The sequence below is a fragment of the Pyrgilauda ruficollis genome, unplaced genomic scaffold (genome assembly GCF_017590135.1).
Source record: "Pyrgilauda ruficollis isolate IOZ18807 unplaced genomic scaffold, ASM1759013v1 scaffold77, whole genome shotgun sequence".
Taxonomy (NCBI): Eukaryota; Metazoa; Chordata; class Aves; order Passeriformes; family Passeridae; genus Pyrgilauda; species Pyrgilauda ruficollis.
The window spans coordinates 2400466-2421397 of record NW_024529599.1 but is presented as its reverse complement, the minus strand read 5'-3'; the positions used below and the strand labels follow the sequence as shown (position 1 = coordinate 2421397).

General features: G+C 41.7%; 1 protein-coding gene across 1 annotated transcript in view; it reads right to left on the bottom strand.

The window, feature by feature from the left end:
• ABCC3 (ATP binding cassette subfamily C member 3) overlaps positions 1-20556 on the bottom strand; it is a 47409-nt gene extending 26853 nt beyond the window's left edge. The window contains exons 1-7 of the mRNA XM_041486633.1: positions 20462-20556; positions 7670-7846; positions 6684-6809; positions 5644-5781; positions 3856-3981; positions 2986-3047; positions 1717-1848 (exon numbers count right to left, since the gene is read on the bottom strand). Coding sequence (XP_041342567.1) covers positions 1717-1848; positions 2986-3047; positions 3856-3981; positions 5644-5781; positions 6684-6809; positions 7670-7846; positions 20462-20491 — 791 coding nt within the window. The 5' untranslated portion in view covers positions 20492-20556. The remainder of the gene's footprint in view (positions 1-1716; positions 1849-2985; positions 3048-3855; positions 3982-5643; positions 5782-6683; positions 6810-7669; positions 7847-20461) is intronic.
• Between the last annotated feature and the right edge of the window lie 376 nt (positions 20557-20932).

Here is a 20932-nt window from a genome sequence, read left to right as displayed (position 1 = left end):
AAGTTTTTAAAAATAAATTACTACTATGTACACTACAAATACTTTTCATCACACTTTCAACATGTGTACAAATTGACACAGCATTTTTAATGTCATAAAAGCTTGCTCAGAGCAGATTTAATGAGAGTTGAAAGAAAATTATTTACAATGACTCTCAAGCAACTACCACTAATGTTATTGACAAAAAGTAATAGAGAATATCTACTTAGAACTGAAGAATAAGCAGAGCTTTTAGAGTTCCATACCCAGCAATTTGGAGTACAGTGTTTTGCTTTGTTTTTGCTCTTTTCCCCATCTTAGAATCATTAATACAGTTGCCACAAAATTTTACCTGAGCTAAATATGACTCATAATTTATAGCTAAATTCACTGCCAGCTGGGCCCAGTTTATATGAATAGTTTCCAAAACGCAATGAATCCCTTGACAAAACTCCAGGCACGGTTTCTGGTTTCCTAGTAAAAGTTTTCCTGGACCCCATGCACTCCTGCATGATGGCTGTGCTCTTACCATAAAATAGCCTGAGGGAGTTAAGATTTATGTCTGTGCAAAAAGATCAGAACCCAGACTATGCACATTATTTGACACCATAAAAATAGAGACATTAAGACAAAGAAAAAACCCCTGAAAATGAACCCTCAAGTAGAACTATAACACATCCACACAGAGCATTAGTGGACAGCTGCTGGTGAAGCGCTGGAAATATTTCAAATTTTAGCTGCAAAGTGGAACTCTCCACATCATATTTAGCTTTGCCAAGAAAATGATAATTTTCTCCTAATATTATCAAATAATAGGGTCTTTACAATTTGGCAAGGACATGCACAAAAGAGAACGGAGGAAAGCTTCCACATGGAGAAGAAATCTCCACAATGAAAGGAAATAGAAGCACAGGCCCCCTCCTTATTGACATTTTTAATTTGAAACACACTATTATCACATCTATTTGCTTGGAAACATTTTGGACACCAAACAGTGAGAGAAGAAAATAGAGTTGCACAATAGATTTTTTTTTAAGATTAGATTAGGACAGAACATGCAATAAGAAGGAAATCCTCTGAAGCAAGGGTATAACTGTATGCAAGTTCTGACCCTTATCCCATTTCCCTCAGAGACTAGGACAATTTTGCTGCTAGTTTTCTAGGCAACAGCAGTAGGGTCTCAGCAATAAAGTGGATGTCTCTTCCCCTCCTGCCTTTCACATGTTTTGAGTTTCTTTACTACTGGGAAGTGAAGGCTTGCTCACTGCTGAGAGCCTTAAGGCTAAAAGTACTGCCAGGCCAAAAAAATCATGTTGGAGATGATGAGAAATTCTTTTTCGTTCATGTGCCCAGAGGCTGTGCTCCAACACACCTGGGAGGGATGCAATTATGCAGTTAGACAACTACTAGCTCAGTGGTGAAAAGTTGTTCATTTTCTACCACCCAACCAACTCAACAGCTTCTTCTCACACATCTTCAGCCCTTCTTGACATGGGAAGTGGCACCACCTGCCCATGGAGATTTTAAGCACCCAAAAAGTGTGTTGGTGACACACAAGCCCCACAGGGCTCCTGTTTGCCTCCGCCTGGACATATTAAAAAAAGGAAGTTTAACTATTAATGAGGGAAGAACAGAAAAGCTGAAGTGGCGGGTGCATTTTTAGTTGGCTCATTTTCATGGATGAGCAATTTAACTCAGATCAATCTCTCAAATTTGCAGACTTGTTCGTGTACTTACTGTTTGCACTCTGCTTTTTCTCTGTCCCACTCTTTACTCAGTTGTTGCACGATAGTTTTTGAAGTGTCATCTTCGTTCAGTGACCACAAATCTTTCTCTTCCAGAGGCCTTTTGTACCCATTAATTACCATGCTGCACATATGGAGAAAAACAGTCAAATTTAGTTTGGAAAACTGAATTTTCAGTTTTAAAGCATTGCCAGTAATTCTAGGACTATTAAGGTAACAAAAGCAAGAAGATACTCCACAGAAAGGGAGATTGGAGAATAATTATCACCCTTTGTTCTTTTTATTGATGTTTGCAATTAAGGAAAAGACATGATGTATTTCTAATTACATGTATTTTATTGAAAACATTATTTCAGGAAAAAAAGGACAATAAAAACCAACTAACAGAAGCATTTGGATGAAATTGTGCTGTTAAATGGAAACAGTGAAGCTTTAGAAGTGAAAATAATAAAGCTGATCTGGAATAACTGTCAGAGGTGAACAAAATGTAAAAGTGGAGCTCACTGGAGTAAAAAGAAAATCAGATTTTTTTGAGAACTGCAGAATTTTGTCAAGGGATACAAACATCCTAGTTGCCAAGAATCTCACTGGGGAAGCTGAACATTCTGTAAGTTTAGCAAGTTTTCATCCTCTTACTAAAAAGAACTTTGCAGGGCTGTTACCAGGACAATAAAGTTACATGGGTGGAAGAATGAAGATGTGAACCACTGTGGAAAAACAGGGTCTTAACACGACTTTTGACAGCTGTTCCACTTCTTTATCATGGAGTAGCAGGCCCAATCTCAAATTTGCATCTTTGATACACATACCTTTTGTCTGTGACCTCAGTTGGCAGCAATAATTTATATACATAACCTAGTTTACCTTCCCTTTTGCACAGAAAAAGTTGTTATAAAAAAGCATTCACCCATGAACCTCAACAGGAACAAAAATGCACCCTCAGCTGGGTGAAAGGCTGCCACAATTCATCTTGTGGAGCACAGAGCTACATCTTGGTTTAGGTTATATTCCTGCACGTGTTGAGCACAGCCAGGCTGCACATCCCATTTGTCATGATACTGTTGCTGCCATACCTTGCAGAGAAAACGTTTGGGCTCTGTGTTTCTAAAAAGGCAAATGCTCAAAGTGCCGACACTACCGTGGGTGAAAGAGCATCCAACATCAACTACTCACAGAAGGAAAATCTCTGTACTGCTCACTCTGTGCAACACAGACCACAAGAAGCAGGTTTTGGGTTTGTCAGCTTGAAGAAAAAACTCACCTGGTAAACCACCAAAATGTCAATCGTGACAGGAAGCCTGAATTTAACTCTGGACATGGATTCTATAATGAATTTATGAGGGGGGAAAACGAAAAAAAATAAAGCAAGACATTTACTATTACTTTAACATGACAACAGTCTATTTTGATAATTTTTGGCATATTATATAGTATATTATATGTACATACCTATGTCCTAATGAGACATAAAATTGATTTCTTTCATTTCCTATTTCCCACATTGAACTCCTTTTATACCTAAAAATTGCTTCATACACTGCCATTAAATCACATCTATAAAGTGAAATGTCATTCTACAGTTTCAGAGATGTTCATTTTAGGACATGAGCTCAACTTCTCTCTCAGCTTGGTTCAAACATAAATCCAATTAGAGGGACTATTTTTGAATTGGAGAAGAAATTTAACCTATGACACTACTAATATCTTCTGTTATTAATGCTTTTCCATATCTGTTCTCAACACATACAGAGCTCATTTATTAAGACAAACCTCACACACTTTTGCTAACTTGAGATGAATGTTAAGCAAGTAGAGCACCATATCCTCAAAAAACCCTCTTGAAATAATTATTATTACACTTCAGTGCTCATAAATATAATTTACACTGCTGTGAAGCAGCAAGAAGGTGAGCTGCTTTCACTACACAGCTTCAAGCCATTTCTGATGACACAGATAATGGAAAAAGACCCCAATATTACTCTTCCTACCCAGTATTTTGTAAGAGGGTCACTAAGCACTGCCATCTCTATGACAATCCAAAGCTGCTTTCAATGACAAGTACTCTCAGTGGAACTCTCAAAACACCATATAGTCTGTAAAATCCAAATAAAGCAAAGTGAAAAATACTTACAGCATCTATATTAGCAGGGGAAAAAAATGGAGGCTTCTCTTTAAAACATGAAAGTATCAACTCAATGATTATCAAAGCAAAGTAGATGTAAAATGTGGTAAACCTGAACCTTTCATTTACATGGCCCTAGAGGAAAAAGAAACACTGTAAATGATTGTTTTATTGCACTTCCAAGTTCCCCATACTCTCTCTCTCCTTTCTCACTGCTTCTCTTGGCAATTCCTTTCTTCCTTTACAGCTGAGTACTGCAAAGCAGCTCCTAGCAGGAATAATCTCACAAAGTATGCTCATACTCTGACAAGTGCCTAAGAACATGCTTATCTTCAAGCTTTTCATTAAATCATGTCAAGTTCAAAGTGCTTATACATCTTCACTGCATGCAGACACCCTGTGGAATCAGGTCTACATAACATCCTTTTAAATTACCTCTGGGGGTTCTTGCACAATCATGTCTTAAGCATAGGAATTGTCAACCCAGATCAGAGAATATCCTTTTATTTTAATATCTTGTCACTGACAAAGCAGTGAGTGCCAAATACTTTCAGAAGAAGCTGCAGAAAAAACACTGCATTGCATAATAAGAGTTCCATCTGCTCTAGAGAGATTTCCTAATCATGAGTCTGCAGTTTACCTAAAACAACTTGCTGTGAGGGTATGTCCTTTATACAGCTCTTTCATGCCCTAATGCTATTCTGAACAGTCTCACTGTTCACTTAAAATGCTTAAACCTTAAGTGCAAGAGAAGGAATATTTGGTTCTGGGCAGCCAGAGGAGGAGAAATGTTACCCAGACTTGTTCTAAGGCTCTGCACCCACAATTTCAAGATGATTATGGATTCAACATTGATAGTCCAATATTTTCACTTATTAAAGCTGCCTCTAAGTGGTGTTTGAAATGGTCTCACCAGATTGCAGCTATTATCTGACAAAGTTCTACCCAGGCTCTCAGTTAAGGTTTAATGCAATCTCTGCTGGAATATTTACAACAGCCTGCTACAAGAAAATCCTTGCTAACAGGATAATGCTGCTAATGTTACAAAGAAGCAAGAATAAAAACAAGAAATTACCAAACAGAATCAACACTGATTTCACTGAGGAGAAGTGATCATCTTAATGTTTTCCAAGCACTCTTTTTTTCTCCCAGGCTTTAATGATCTAATCACTGGAGCAATCTGCCTTGCCCTACTTAGTGAAATTTGTTTCTGTGAAAAACTCAAAAGTTTCTTACTTTAGAAGAACCTGCTGTGTTTTCAAACAGGAATCTTAACAGCCCAGATTTCTTTCCTCTCCCTCCAACTTCCTCTCTGTTTCCAGCCCCAGTGGAGTTAAAATGCTGTCCTCAGCACATCAGGCACTGACACAAGGAAGCACACGGAGCTGTCTAATGTGGCCAATCTGCCTAAGTAAAAAAGGGACTTCACATTTTAAAGTGTGTCCTTTGTGATTACTAGCTATCCCCATTTAAGCAAAAGACTGCAAAAGGGAAAGAGACAAAAAAAGACAGGAGTTTGTTCACATATACACAGTGTGGGTATTGCTCTCTTATGTCTATCAGGTTACCAGTATAGCCCTGGGCTAAGCAAAATCTGCTTTTTGACATTGCCTGGGACATGCAGTTCCCTTCTAGTTACATAAGTCTGAGTTAAAACAATGGAACCAAACTCCTCTCTCTCTCTCTGGCAAAACCTGGGCTCAGATCTGACTCCAAACTCGGGTGATTTATTCTTTTCACAAAGATGTGGGTGCTACATTTCCTATTCTCCAAGTGCTAACAAGGATAGCTTGTTACCTGCGCTGTTGTAGTCATGATCTTTGACCAGAAAGGCACCATGGCACAAAGCACAGACAAAAACCAGAAGATAATGAGCACTCCAGAGGACTGAATTCCTCTCAGCCTTTCGTACTGGATAAGTAGCGTGGCTAGGAGCTGTAAAAGTAAATACAGGAACACATGAACACAACCCCATCCCAGTGCCCCCCTTCTCTGCACTCTCAGCTGGCAGTTCTTAGAGCCACCACTGACTGGAAGGACAGCAGAACAGCAGGACCTCTCGGAAATGAGCCCCATCATGACTTCACAGAAGTCAATGGCAAAACCTCCATCATGTAAGGAGAGGAGCAATTAACACTGAAATAATTTTTTTTGGTGTTTTCAGAGCCTCAACTTCAGAATTCAATTTTTAAACCTTTGCACATAGGGCTGGGAACAATTAAATATTAGCTACAAACATTTTAAACAAATGTAGGAGCTGCTACTTCTCCAATCAGACAGACCATCATAACTTGTTTAGAAAATGATATTTTTTACAAAATCAGCCAAGGGAATTAAAAAACTTAATGGGGAAATTTTACTGCTTTATTTTTCATACAACAGCCACAAGCCTGTTTGTCATCCTAGCCAAAGCCAACTTGTTTTGCTTAATGGAGGAACAACCACCAGATAACAGACACAGCTTTACAAAGTCCAATACTATACTAAACAATGCACAAACCATGCTCTATTGTATCTCTCTATTTAGGCAAAGTCCTACTCAAATTCTCTCCAGACCTGGATCACAAGCCCGGATAAATAGGTGAAAGCAGGCTGGAAGGCAGGACAATCTCTCCATTACAAATATTTTAATTTACAAAGTTGAATCTACTTGAGAGAGAGAGAGATTTGTCACTCCAGCCTTTTCAGTAGCAAAATTTGCTTCAGTGACACAAATACCAATAATGCAATTAAAAGAGGTCCAGATAAGGCAGTGAAGGCAAAGGAGCTCTTCATCCTTCATCTGTCTAAGAAAAAGTTATTCATACTGGTCATAGTGAACAGAAACAGCTACAAACCACAGTGATGCCAACGACTAGTGGAGTTACAAAATAGACTGGTGGAGGGGTTCTGTTTTGCAGGAGCTCGTGGAAGGAGTAGAAGAGATCTGCCCAGCTCACACACCACAGCAGGACACCAAACAGCTAAGAGGAGGGAAACAGAAATGACATTTGGTAAACTCCTCTACAGGGGCAGTCAGAGAGCTAAAAAATCCCCATTCTGATTCACAGATTCCCAGCAAAACAAACCTGTGTAAACACAATCATAGCACTGACCAGCTGCAGTCTGATAACTGTCCCATTGCACTCAATCCAAGGATCTCAACTGTTTTCTGAGGGATTTCCAATCACAACCAGTAGAAAGATTATTGTATTTGCCTGGATTTCTCCCCCTATTTAGTTTTGACTGGAAACACAGGCAGCACCCAGAGTAAAGGCAGAAGTGCCCTGAAGCAGAAGCCTGATGTTTTTCTCCAGAAATAATCCAAGTTATTTAATGGCCTATGGAAAGGAACTTTCTTGCTTTTATTAGACCCAGGCACTCACAGACCTGAGGTGCTGCTGACACCAGAAAACTTTTAAGCACAAGGTGCAGATGAAATCACATTACTATTTCATGGGGAGAGTGGCTTGAAAAAAAACCCTTCTCACGCTTACTTTCACAAAGAGATACAATTCCCACTAGACCTACCTTAACATCTTTGCTTTTCAGCTTTCAGTGGTTTAAACATTACTTAAGGGTGAAGCAGCACAGTTTGGGCTCATAAAGGGAGACTGCTCAAGGCAGAGCAATCAGTTCTTCCCTCTGCCGAGAATGGTGGACTCCTAGGATGGATTGCCTTCCTCAGAGATCTGTATACAAACTGTTTGCTCCTATGAGCAAGCTCTTCAATATGACAAATCAGAGGGAAATTAGTTTAAACCCTACTGCAGCACTTCCTTGGATGCTGAACTAATAAAAATGAAGTCTATGTGGCATGTGGGGCACTGCAAAGAGCTCTCACCGTCTTGAACCTGCTCAGCATGGACAGCACGATGTACCCTCGTTTGTTGTGCTTCAGGTAGAGAAGGTAAAAAGGTAAAGCACTCCACAGGTAAATGCTGGGGATCCAAGCCAGGATGGTGTTCTGGAAACATGGTGTTAGGTCTGGGTTGTCCGTGTGTATTGTAAGGTTGGAATCCTGGAAGAAGGACGAGACACATTTCTAAACAGAGAGGCTGAAGTACTGCCAACTGGAGTATCTGCTTGAATGAAGTTGTATTCAGCTCCTGATGGAGTTACCACATGGCCTGAGTAAGAGCTTTCCCAAAATACTTACCCCAAGCACTTTTGGTTAATCTGCTCTAGTGAAAGGACTAAGCATTTACAGCTATAAAGAGAGCAAAATCTAAAAGAGAAAGATTTCTGCCCTACTGTATTTCAGAGCTGGACAAAAATTTTGTATTAGACAATCCCCTTTTGCTTCTGTCTTTGCTGAGGCTTAGGTGCTGGCAATACCATGTTCCTCAGGCATTCCCAGCCTGGACTGCCTCTGCTAAATAAAGCTCTTGAAGAAAAATCCTCCATCTGAGAACTCATCCAGCAAGAATGTCTTGTCCAGAACAGGACAAAATGATCAGATTTAGACCAATCTTATGCTGACCTGGGAAAATCCCCTCCATTTATGACTAACACTTTGTCTTTCTTACTGATATGCTTCCAACTTTAATTACTTCCCTGTTCTAAACAAAGGCAAAAGGAATGTACTGAACATGCAGGTAGGAACCAGGTTTTCTCAGAAACATTTCAAGTAATACTTTGCAGCTGTGATCCTGGACACCACAAGCCACATATGCATTTGTACCTAAAGATTTGAATGCACTGCATGCAAGCACAGTTACACAAATTCAGACTAAAATAGAACTTACAGTACGGTGAAGGGGAATTTGGTTTTAATCAAACCTCCTGGAAGTTCAGAACTTGGATTTTGCCACCTGATGTGACATCTTACATGTGGTAGATAAATACCTACGTGCAGGGAATGTAAAATGACTTTGTTGTACTGTCATTAACAAGATGATGATAAAACTAAGATATCCCTGTTTCAAATATACCTTATCTCTGCACTACAACAATTTACTTAATCATTTTTGGGTGTGAGCTCTCTGTAGAAGTGTTACAGTTACACGGAGCCAATTCTCATCCCTTGTAACAGATTGCTCTGAAAATCAATTTCTCAAAGTATTTCCAGTCTTGCTTTTGTTTACCAACACGAGATTGAATGCTGAAAGCAGTGGTTGATTTTAGGAGAACTGAAGAGCCACAATCTGCAGAGAATCTTTCCATTTCATTGATGATGTGTCAGAAGGTATGTGCATCTCTGAACCTGTCCACAAACACATGAACGAGCTTGTTAAGTGTAATGAGAGTACAAAGCCTTGGCTGGGTGCAGGACAGTTTGGCTGAACTGTGACACATTTCTCATTCAGTGCTTCAGCTTTGGCAGTAGTGAAGGTTGGCACAAATCCACCAGCTCCACATCTGAACTGCACCCTTTCCACAGCTGGTGCCTCTCCAGCCAAGAAATGGCTTTTTTTGGAGGCACTCAGGCATACAGCATGGGTCAGCAGAATAAAACCAGCCCAAATTTCCTCAACAGGTTTGTCCAGACCTCAGGCAACCTTCAGCCACAAATCAACAACACGGGGCAATTACACAGCAATTCAAACACAAGATCAAAACAAAACTCCAGCCCCACATTCAAACTATTTTTGTGTTTACCTCCAGCAAGCAGGTCTCTGGCACCAGAATGGATGATAACATTTAAAGAGCACCCATTTTTTGGCTCATCATCAAAACATTTCAGCATCTCCAACATAATAAGCTCCTCTAGCAGCTACCTTGCCTGGGGCAGGAGATGCCCTGTAGAAGCTTGGAGCTCTTTAGTTCCCAAGTAGGAGCTTATCTACCCTCATTTATTCAACAAAATACTAATTTCCTCTTTAAATCACATGTGGTTTAGCAATGTCTTGAGCATGTTGCAACTGTGTTCCTTTTGCTTATTGGAAAAAGTCCTAGAAAAGGAAAGCAGATGAAGAATAGCAATAACTGAAGCTCAGAATAAAATGAAGACTTTGTTTAAGGAAAAAGATATTCACAGGACCCTCCCCCCACTTTTTAATTTAAACCTTTCCTACAGGACAAAAATGTCCACAAATAGCTTTCTGTCTGACAGCAACCTAGAAACTGCCCCAGATGTCCATTAACTTCTGAACTGAACACAAGCTGCCTATTGTATCCAAGACACAGACTGCAGGGCTGCCAAGCCATTGGAAGGTTTTCATTTACTCTTATTTAAACAAGGCAAAGGGTTTGCACTTCTGAATGCAAAAATGCGGCTGGCCAGAAAATAAAAATTCAGTAAAAAAAAAAAAAAAAAGGTTGGACTTTGAGATTCAATAGAATTATCCCTGAGAATAAAATTGGAACATTTCCAAAATTATGTGAAGCTACAGGAAGCAGAAGCCACGTGATGGCCAACAAGAACCTACTACTTCACAGCACGTGGAAAGAGGGATGTGGGCTGAAGAAGAGACCTATGGCCAAGGTAACAGGACTGACTATTGGCTTCTTGGTGATGCTTTTCCAGGTCCAGTTCTATCCTGGATCAGAAAAAGCAGCTTTCCTGGAAAAAAGCTTTCCTGTTTCTGTAAGGATCTGCTTCTGCTCTGAGCAGACTGTTCCCATCCTGAACAGGAGAGGGTCTGTATTAGAAGACATAGTGCCTAAAGCACTTCAGTAGTTGAATTCTATACAAGTAACTTGCTCTCCCTGAGACCAGACTGGAGTGGACTAATGTTGCTATGTGTCCTGGGATAGAGTTCTTAAGTATTTAGTTTTTTTAAATATACTTTATTTTCTCCTTGGTAGCTGATACATTGCTCTGTTTCTCTCTTTTTTGGCTGTCTCTCTTTGCATTACAATTATGTTGTTATTATTATATTTTATTTCAATTATTAAACTGGTCTTTTCTCAACCTATGGGATTTACTTTCTTCCCAAGTCTTCTCCCATCCCAGCAGGGAGGTGGAAGGGATTAGTGAGCAGCTGCTGGCTGGGGTTAAACCATGTATGTTTCATGTAACAGGGACTCTACAATTAATTATTATTATTATTACTATTACTTTTAAATCAGGGAGTCTTCAAGTTGTGTTTTTTATCAAGCAGGATCCGTCTTCATGGAGCCAGAAGTTCCAATTAACAGCTTTATAAATCACCACACTGACAGTGTGTATTCCAACATCCACTCCAACCCTAAACGACTCATTTTCAGTCAGAATATGACACAAAGGCTCAATACAATCTCTCCTGAGCAAGCCAACTTTGTTACATATTCAATGCAGCAGTGAAGTTACTGAACTCCACCCTGGAGAACAAACACAAGAAGCAACGGCTGAAGGGAGACACCAGCTCTTGGCCTCCTGTCCTCAAGGTTCCTGTTTTAATCTGGCTTTGTCTTTCTGAACCCTGTCCTGGGAAACAGAGCAAGTTGTAATGTTTCTTGTGTCCTGTTCTGGTTGAGGGTGAAAAGACCCACCTCGGACTGTCTGGGTGTGAGGGTTTTCTTTGGATTTGCTGCTGAAAGAGGTCAAACACACTGATGCTGGGGAGCACCCTTGTTCCTTGGCTCGTGGCTCTGTGCTCTCCTGAGAGCTGCTCACCTTTCCCTGGACATCACAGTTCTGTCCTTCAGTGACAGCCCACTGAAAAGACACTGCAGGCAGCTCTGTGAACCTGGGGGGTGATCCAGCACCAGGCACTTCCCCCTCACAAGAGAAAGTACTCAGCAGCACATGTTGGGAAACACAATTTCATATCCAGTCATCCAGGATGACAGCCAGCACTGCTGTCATCCCACTGACCCACAAGCAAGTGCTGAGGACAGCAACCTGTGACCTATTACTAATCGAGACTCACTGTGCTCTGTGGCTTCTCCTGACTGCCAAACGCAGCAGCATTCCCTTGGATGCAGGATGTTTGGATGCTGGAGGCTCTGCTGGTGAGATACAGTAGTGCAGAAATCACCAGACCACTATACTGAAATCCCTGGGCACACGATTTACCTAATCCTCTAGTACTAAAATACAGTGGGAAGAACCATGGGAAAATATTAGCGATGCTTGTTACAGCTTCACAGAAGAAAAGGGGTCTCTTGAAGTTTAAAACTTACAAATTAGTGGGGTTTTCTCCTGATCAGTTAAGGATATCATTGACAGGGGCCCTCACCACAGCTTTCACTGACACCCTTCACTCCAGTCTGTCTTTAGATAAACACAATTCTTGTATTAAGGGCAATCTGGGCGGTAGGACTTGCATTTAAATTACTAGTTTTAAATGCAACATCTTTAATTACAGGAAGATATTCAACAGGGGAGGCTCTGAGATCTTGCATTTAAATTACTAGTTTTAAATGCAACATCTTTAATTACAGGAATTGTTGAATACAGGGGAGGCTCTGAGCAGCATTAAATCTGCTCTAATACTTCATACTTTCTATTACGTTCTCCCCTCTGGAAAAGAACACTGCTATTGAAAAAGCCACCCTTGAAACTGATAATGCCTTTAAAAGAGATAAAAGAGAGAGGGAAATTCCTGTGGGCTTCCTGCACATCACCCATTACGGAATTTAAAGAACAAACAGAAAGCCTAGAACTCAGCTGCAAAACAGAGAGAGGGAAATTCCTGCCTGTCCCTTTCCCAAAATCCCCAGATGATGTTAAAGAAGCCTGTTGAAAAAGAGCAGGTGGAGTATTGGTCTTGAGTTTAAGTCTAAATCAATTTCTACTCCATTACAGAAGCTTAAAATAAAGCTGCCTCACACTGGCTTTACCAGGCAGTAAAAATAATTATTGATGATGCCATGAAGTGGCTACCTAGAACAGAGGCTAGATAAAGTTAAGAGAATAAAGAGGTATTTATTAAAGGTATTTATTAAAGGCCTTCAACAGGTACACCTTTGGCAGTGCAGGAGCCTTGCAGAGGCCACACTCGAGATGGACAAGGGTCACGAGTTCTTCACACAATTATAAGTTTGGTTTCTCTGCACATCAGGGAAATCCTCCAACTACAGCTTCGGGTAATGAAGTCATACTCCCCCAGTTTTCTCTGCGCCCCCCCACCTTTTCCCCCTACTCACTTTTGTTTATACTTTTCAGGGGCTGAGCCAGAGGGTGTCCTTGGATCTCAGGCCTGGAAGGATTGTTTTGTCTGACCAAAATATGAAGAGAGCTTATTCACACTCTATATGGAGTTCAGAGTTATATACTAATGCAGTACGGGAACTGAAAAATATAAAAGCTAAAATCTTGAAGCATCACTGATGCTGCAGTAATGTTCCTCAAACAGTAACAGAGAGCATCCAAACCCTAGGGAAGACTTACAGCATTTCTGCAGTGTCAAGCAGTTCTCTCCTTTAAATGGATACTAATACACACTTCTCTCTAAATTTCTACAGCTCCAAAAGAAAGGTGAAAAGCACAGGAAACACAAACCCAACCTTTATCTGCTGTAGGGTGAAGGCCATTGTGCTGAGGTCATTCACACCTTACACAAGGCTAACACAAACCCTATCAGTGATTCCGTGTCAGTCATCACTAGTTTGCATGTTATGGAAGATTAACAATCAAACTGGAAAGCTGGCCTGGAAGGTACACATCCAGTGTGGAAGATATGGAAGTGAATAACTGAAAGTAACAATGCTTCCCTGTAGTACATTAACACAGGAATGGTTTCTAACTAGAACAAATCATTAGTGGGAAATAAAATGCAAAGCAAACTCTTCCTGCCCTTCTTTTGCCCTTAGGTCGGGTCAATACCCTGCCACGGACTTTCACTTGCACAGCCTGGGGAAAAAAATAAATAAAAGGAAAAAAAATCAAAAGGAAAGGAAAGAAATAAAAAGGATGTCTTTCTCTTGGCTCTACCACATTGTCTCCTCCCAGGAATGAGAGTGGATCTGAACTGCAACACTAAGAACTACCAGGACTCAGTCTTAGTTACAGTACAAGCTTCAACTCAGCCCCTCCATGTCTCGCTTCCCATTTCTACCTGCTGTCCATCTCCTCTGCTAGGTCCCTGTTAATAAACTCTTTGGGACCAACTCTAATAGTCATTTTACAGCACAAATGCCAGCAAGTAAAGCTCCAGGCCTCCAAGAAGTGTGCCAGTTTCAAATGGGCTTTTCATAGCACCATCACCCATTTACATTTCCAAAGGAACAGCGTCACCCTTACACAAGGAGTTGGATGCTTCATTAATCCTGAGTGGCTTGATTACAGAACAACCTTTCCCCCACCTGGTAAGGGCAAGAGGTAACAACATTCTTCACTGCAGCAACACTGCTCAGAAAGAAGGCGGGGTTGAGGGACATAAGCACTTACAGTTCTGCATGAACCACACAGTTAAAAACCAGAAACGGTATCCTTCTGTTCTACAAAGCACACTGCACCAGTTGTCTACTTAAGTGAAGGACACTGGGCAGGAAGCTAAACTTTATTTTCTAGCAATAAAAAGCTCTTTAGTGGCTTATTTTACGAGATCAAATAGGCCTGGCACAAGGCCAGAGCCTATAGCAGTTAGTTTATGATTGTGGAGTAACTTGTCACAGGTTTTTGCTCAAGCTGAACTTTTATGATACAAATGCTACTAACCACGCCATGTACTTGAGGACTAGACAGTGGTACTAGACAGTAAATTCCTTTTTTATTCTCTTTTCAGTTTTTGAGTTTTAGGATTAGAAGTTCAGAGCTTCTTTGCTGACAGGTACAAAAATAAGACAGGATGAAAAAAGGTAGGTTCATGTTCCCCATAGCCATGGGAGCCAGGTAATAGGCTTTTTTTTTCAGAAAAGCACTTGCAGCCTCAGGGAGATAGTGAAGGAGACCACACTACATATATGATCTAAGACAACATACACCTAAAGTAAAAGTAAAATCCATCTATTTCAGCTGATTCAGTAACACTCAGTCTTCTTGCTTGGACAGAGGGACATTTTTAACTTGTGGAGGGGAGGGCATGGTGCAGTCATACAGGTAAAAATGCTCTAGAATCAAAAGCAGAATTGAGAGGAAAATGAAACAAGATTGTTCCTACGGAAGGAAGTTTCCAACTGTCTTTTAAAGTTCACCACAGCTATATACTGTTGGAGAGTGTCGTAGGTTAAGTAGGAAATGAGTTTTTTGGGAGGTTGTGGTCAAACCAGCCTCAAACCATGACAGAGAGAAATCTTCCTGTTACTGGCATCACTGATGGCTTTCCCTGTTGCCTTGTGCAAGCACCAATAAAGGAGTGGGGTGCCCTGTTGCAGACCAGTGTGATAATGACTGGGATATCCTTGATTTAAGCCATTCCATCTCCTTTCAGTTAAAGGAATTCAGTTAATTTAAGGATCATCATAAATGTAGCTCAATTGAAGAGACAGGAAAAGCAAAAACAGCTGCACATGACACAGTCCTACTGTAATGCCATTTTAGGCTAGCCCATCCAGCTGGGCTGATGTATACTATTAATAAAAAGCATTGTCACAGAAAAGTTGCCATCAGTGCTGCTCTGAGACCAGTTGGAAGATATTCTAGAATAAAAATCTGGTGGAAGAGGAGAGAATTTTTCTTTTAATTGCACAAATGTCAAATGCATTCTCAGTTTCAGAGAGAAAAATGAAATTATTATTTCTGAAACTGTCTTTTGACTTTTGAAACAACTCCTATGAAACAGTTTCTCTTCTCCATCTCCTTCATTCTTCAATCTGTTGTAATTCAAGGCTTTATAACACTGGCATGTAACATTACTGTAATTTACCTAAATTTTATTGCATCGACTTCACCTCTCATGCTACCACAAGATTAGCACAGGGACAAGATGCCAGCTCACACAGGCCCAGCACTGAATCAGGGCTGTTGGGTGTTCAAAAGCCTGGGCACACTCCCAGGAAGATCTCTGTCTCATGGCCATGCTGCTCTCCACAAGCTCAGCCAAGGAATTTTCAAGTGGATAATGGCCCATCACAGTCAACGGATCAGGAGACAAATCAAGCATGAGCTTACTGGGAAAAATCAAAGACCCCATTTAATATGTTTTTCAAAAGATTTTTTTTTTGATTAAAAAAATTAAACACTAATAGTCTCCTAATTTTAATACATTACAAATTTGCACATGTTGAAAGGAAAGGATTATCTCTGTCATGACACAGCAATTTGCCTACCAGGTAGGTGAGGCCCATCTCAAAATGCCTTATATTCCTAAGTACAGTGACTAAATTTTAGCTACATTTTAAAGGGCTCCTCATGCAACTTGGATTTAGTTCCAGTATAATTTCTTCTCAGGAGGCAAACTGTATAGCATTCCAAAGTCCCAAACATCACAGCTACCAGCCCTGTCACATAAGCTAAAATGGCCCAGGGAGGAACAGTTGTGTTGAAAGCTGATGAGTTTCATTAATTGACAATGTCACCAAAGAACTCACTTAATACTGGCAGCTTTCAGTGGCATCAAATTTTGCTCACAGCTCTCAGATCCATACTTTGTCTTTCCCAAAGAGTGTCAAATCCAGGCTCTTTGACTATACAGTCTTGCTATTTACACACAGATGAACAGTATCAGGTCCTGGTTAATACTCCAAATCCAATGCTAAATATTTATATTTATCCTGCTCCTGACATTGAGATTCTCTGGCCCCAACCAATTAGCAGCAGCTTCCATTCAACTCATGTCAAAAATCTGAAAATCTTGGAGAATGGGAGCTTGAGTGATTGATTTGATTAATTGACTTAACTGATTTTAAATTCAGGATGTTGCCAACCTAGCTACCCTTTTGAGAGAGCCTAACTTCACAGATTTGATGTCTGAAGAGACTATCAAAGTCAACTAGTTTGATCTCCTACCTAATATGAGAAAGAACACAGGTACCTCATGCAGTTATTTGTGAAGAGATTTATAGGAATGGGATTCAGCTGAAGTTGGATGCAGTTAGAGATCTATATTATGTTTAAATATCTATAAACAAGGAACATTCTGTGTTTAGCACAGGGTGGCAGAATGGGAAGCTAAAATATAAACAATAGCCAGTCTGGATCATACCGCCCAGCTGCAGGATCCTTCCTTGGCAGTGATCTCCTATCACCTTCTGCTTCACTCATCCTCTGCTGGAACTGATTTAGCTGAAAATATAATGGAATTGTTAAAATTAAATATTTTATTGTTAATTTAGGGCCAAACCACTTAAGTTGTGGGGGGTTTTAAACAGACTTGTACACATGCTACAAGTGTATACACTATTTGCCACATTCCTTGAAAGAAATATTTCTGCCTTACCATCTTACTTACTATCCTGAGTCATCTTCAACTGCAAATAAATTAAACATGATGCAGCAAAAGAGGAAGTTATGCAGAAGGGAAACTTGTGGCACTTTGGAAATGCATTTTCCTGCTCTGCTGGTTCAGAGAGCAGTGTGACTTTTAGCCCAAGTCCACCAAAATTTGACAGAATGACTCAAGGTGAAGGAATACCCACAAAACTAAAGGTTAAAGGGGTGCTTTGTATGGGACTATCACAAAGCCAAGACTGAGGTATTGTTTACTCTTGAGAGTTGCTGCAACTTCCTGCTGGATTACTCAAGAGCTTCTGGATGAAAAAGGAGTCAGCACCCCACATGGGCTGGGGAAAAACAAGACATCTGTCAAGATACCAAGACACAGGGAGAACAAGGAAACTGAGCTGTCAGCTGAGCACTATCAAAAGGAACTGAGAAATTGTGGTCTCTCCTTTGAAATGTTCTATCACTTGTTCTCTCACACCACCCAAAATACAAGTTGCTGGTTAAAGCCCAGGCACTTTGCCTGTCTGCAGACTAAGGTGTTTATTTGCCCCTCATCCCAATATTACTCAACACCAGTGCTGAGCACCCAATGTTTTAATCTCACAGCAGCCACTGTGCCAATTTGTACCCAGAGAGGTTGAGCTGCAGAAAGACAAGGTTTCTCTCCACTGGAACAGAATTCGCTTTTTCCCAAGTTTGTGCTCTTTAATCACTAGGCCACAACACTTGTGGAGACCACTTCACTCTCCACTCAAAGAAGCCACTCACGTTTTACTACAGTGGAGGACAAGAGCAACAAAAAAGTGGTAATTCACCAGTATCTGCTTCTCAAAATGGACATCGTGGGTCACGTTAATTGGCACACCTATTTAGCACTCTTACTATCACACAGCAAATATGTGACACAATAAATAGGAGGTAATTATGGTCACTGGTGAAGAACACACCTAAGGCCTGCCTTGTGTGGGTATGTGCTATCACATTCATCTCCTCCCCAAAGGCATTCAGCATGGGAACACTCCTAGGAGACATTAACAGCTGAAGTAGACAGTATGATTCCAAGTGTTCAGATGAAGAGGTTGTTCATAATGCATTATAAAAACATAATATTCCAGTTGTTCCTCTTTTATATATAAATAATCTACATTTGTATTAGCAATTTGCTGATTCCATGTTCAACAGGTAAAGCAGTAGCTGGAAGACAAAAAGCTTTTATAGATTTCTAACAGCATTCACTTTCCTTTCTTATTTCTGAAATGGGTTGAACAGGAAATTATTTTGCCTCTGCAAAAAAAGCCCCACAAAAAATGCAATCAGCAAAATTTCCAGCAAAATTCCCCACCCTGAACCAGGGTGAGGAGTTGAAACTTCAAAACTTCCAACAAACCAAAAAAATCCAACATAAATCAGTAATCTGTTTAAGTTGATATATTTCAAGATAAACATTTTCATGACCTAATTCTGAACTATTTTGGTTTTATTCTCATCCCATTTTAACAGAAAAGTATTGTAGTTGATTTAAACTCCAAAACTAATAACTGCTTAAACTGAAGCAGCATGTTTCCTTTCACTCTAAACAGTTTTAAAACTGACACCCATATGACATTCAGCTTCCAAAAACTCTAGATTTCCTTTGACAAAAAACAGAGAGTCTCAGTTCATCAGATAAATGAAAAAGTGAACATTAATACTGGTTCACATTTGATCAAGTTCTTGTTTTGAACTGCAAAGCTGAACACCATTAATTAGTTTGGCGCACAGAAACACCAGTTTTTGTCGGCAGATTTCAGATAGAAGCCTCTATCTCATTTTCTTATAAAACAACATATTTGCACAGCAAATCATTTCAAGATGACTGTCATCTACCTGGTCATCACTTAAAATATCCTACAAAATCAGTGCACTGTGTACACTCCTGCTAACAGAAAATACTGCCAAAAATAGGGTAACCACTGAGTTCAACCTGCTGCTCATGGAGTCACAGTGTTAAATTTCTCAGAGTTGTTGAGTTGTTTAAAGCAATTAAAGAGACGGAAAGTTGTTCTGACCCCAAGCACCTGTGGAAGAAAAAAGGAAATAGGTCCACAGAGAGCACAGACCCTGACAGCAGCACAGAGGGCACCATGCTGGTGCTGGGGTGTAACACTACAACATAAAGTACAGAATGATACACTTACTTCATACTTCAAACCAGGAAATCTGTCTGGCTATTAACATTAACATACAAATTAACTGCTACAAGAGCTGCTGCTACCAGCCTTCCTTGAGAAGCTAAGACCTGCTTCTGGAGGCAGCCAATAGATCAGGGAGCATGGTCAATATGTTTGTGCTTGCTCCTGTTCTAGAAGTGTTGATGGTAGAAATAATACATGAAAATACTTGTTTGAGCAAGCTTATCTGCCAGCTGTTGTGGCAGAGAGAGTGCAGAGCACTTGGAAATGAAATACAAACAAAGAAATGTAACCAAGGGACTTAGGAGCCAAACTCCTCTTTTAAATAGTAACATTAGGACAGATATTGAAGGGTAATTAGTTATCTGAGGATAGAACTCAGCATATAGTGCTCAGAGCCAACTGCTTGTGCTGTCCTGTAGTAGCTTCCCAGCAGTGATGCAACTTCAGACATTCCTTTTTATTCCGGTCTCTCATTAGAAAAAAAACCTGCGTTGAGCTAAAGTGGTGTAAGAAAAAGGGATACACAAAAACTGATTCATTGGGAGGCAGCTCCAGATTCAGCGTACGTCCTCAAATCCCCAAGGCTTCTCATGGTCTGAGTGTCTGCCTACACAAGAGAGAGGCAGACACCACGCTGTACCTCGGGGAAACCCAGTAACAGGACTTACACACTCAGAACAGAACATGGCAGCAGTTTCCAAACTTTTGTGCTTACAAACCCAGTGCCCGCTGCAATCAGCCTTTCCAAAGGACTGAGGGCTCCGAGTACCGGCAGAAGTCACCACAATCCGCCGGGGCTGGTGAGCACCGTCGGCTGCCACGAACCCATCCCTCCTCTAGCAGTAACAAAGCACTGAACGGGGAGCAGCCTGCCAGTCATGGAAGTGACTCCGAAGAGCCGAATACGCGCTAAAATAGAAAGGAAGAGCCCTGGGTTCATCAGTGTGAGGTCCAGAGGCTGACTATGCTGGGAAAGCTGCAAGCCCCGTGGGATGCTTTGTGGTCTTGACTCTGGTGTGGAGATGCTGAAGGACGAACAGAACCGAGCGGCCCTTCTGCTGCTCCTGCCCGAGCGGAGGCACCGCACCGCCGGCTCTGGGACGGCCCCACGACCGAGGCACGGTGCCGCTCAGCCCCTCAGCAGCCGCAGGACCGGGCTGCCCGTGCCCGCTCCGGCCCGGCCCGGGGGACACACGGGAAGGCCCGGGCGGAGCGGGCGCGGCGCTGTCCCGGCCCCTCCGTGAGGCGGGAAAGCGAGGGAGAAGCTTACCCAAAAGCGGGACCCGCAGAACGCCTCCATGGCCGCGGCAGGGGCGCAGAGTCGCTACCGGCGCATGCCAGGCACCGGGCGGAGGCAGGAGCCGGCTCCTTCCCTGCTGGGCGGGCCGGGGGCGGGGGCGGCGGGGCCGGCGCGCCCATCGCAGCCTCCCCGCGGGCGGCGGGAGGAGCCCGCCGGGCGGGCCCCGGGCCGCTCTGGGCGGTGGCGCCGCTGGGTGCCGTGAGGGGCTGCAGTTGCTCTGCTCCTGAGCCCGGGCACCTCACACTACGGGTGACATCCCAGCGCCCCCAGCTCAGTGTGACCTGCTGGCACTGCCACGTCCCTGATCATGGAGGGGGGCTTTGGTGGTACCCACTTGTCGGGAAGAAGCTGTGGAAACTGCCATGGCTGGAAGTGTTCAAGGGCAGGTCGGACAGGGCCCTGAGCTACTTGGTCTAGTGAGTGGCATCTGTGCTCATGGCA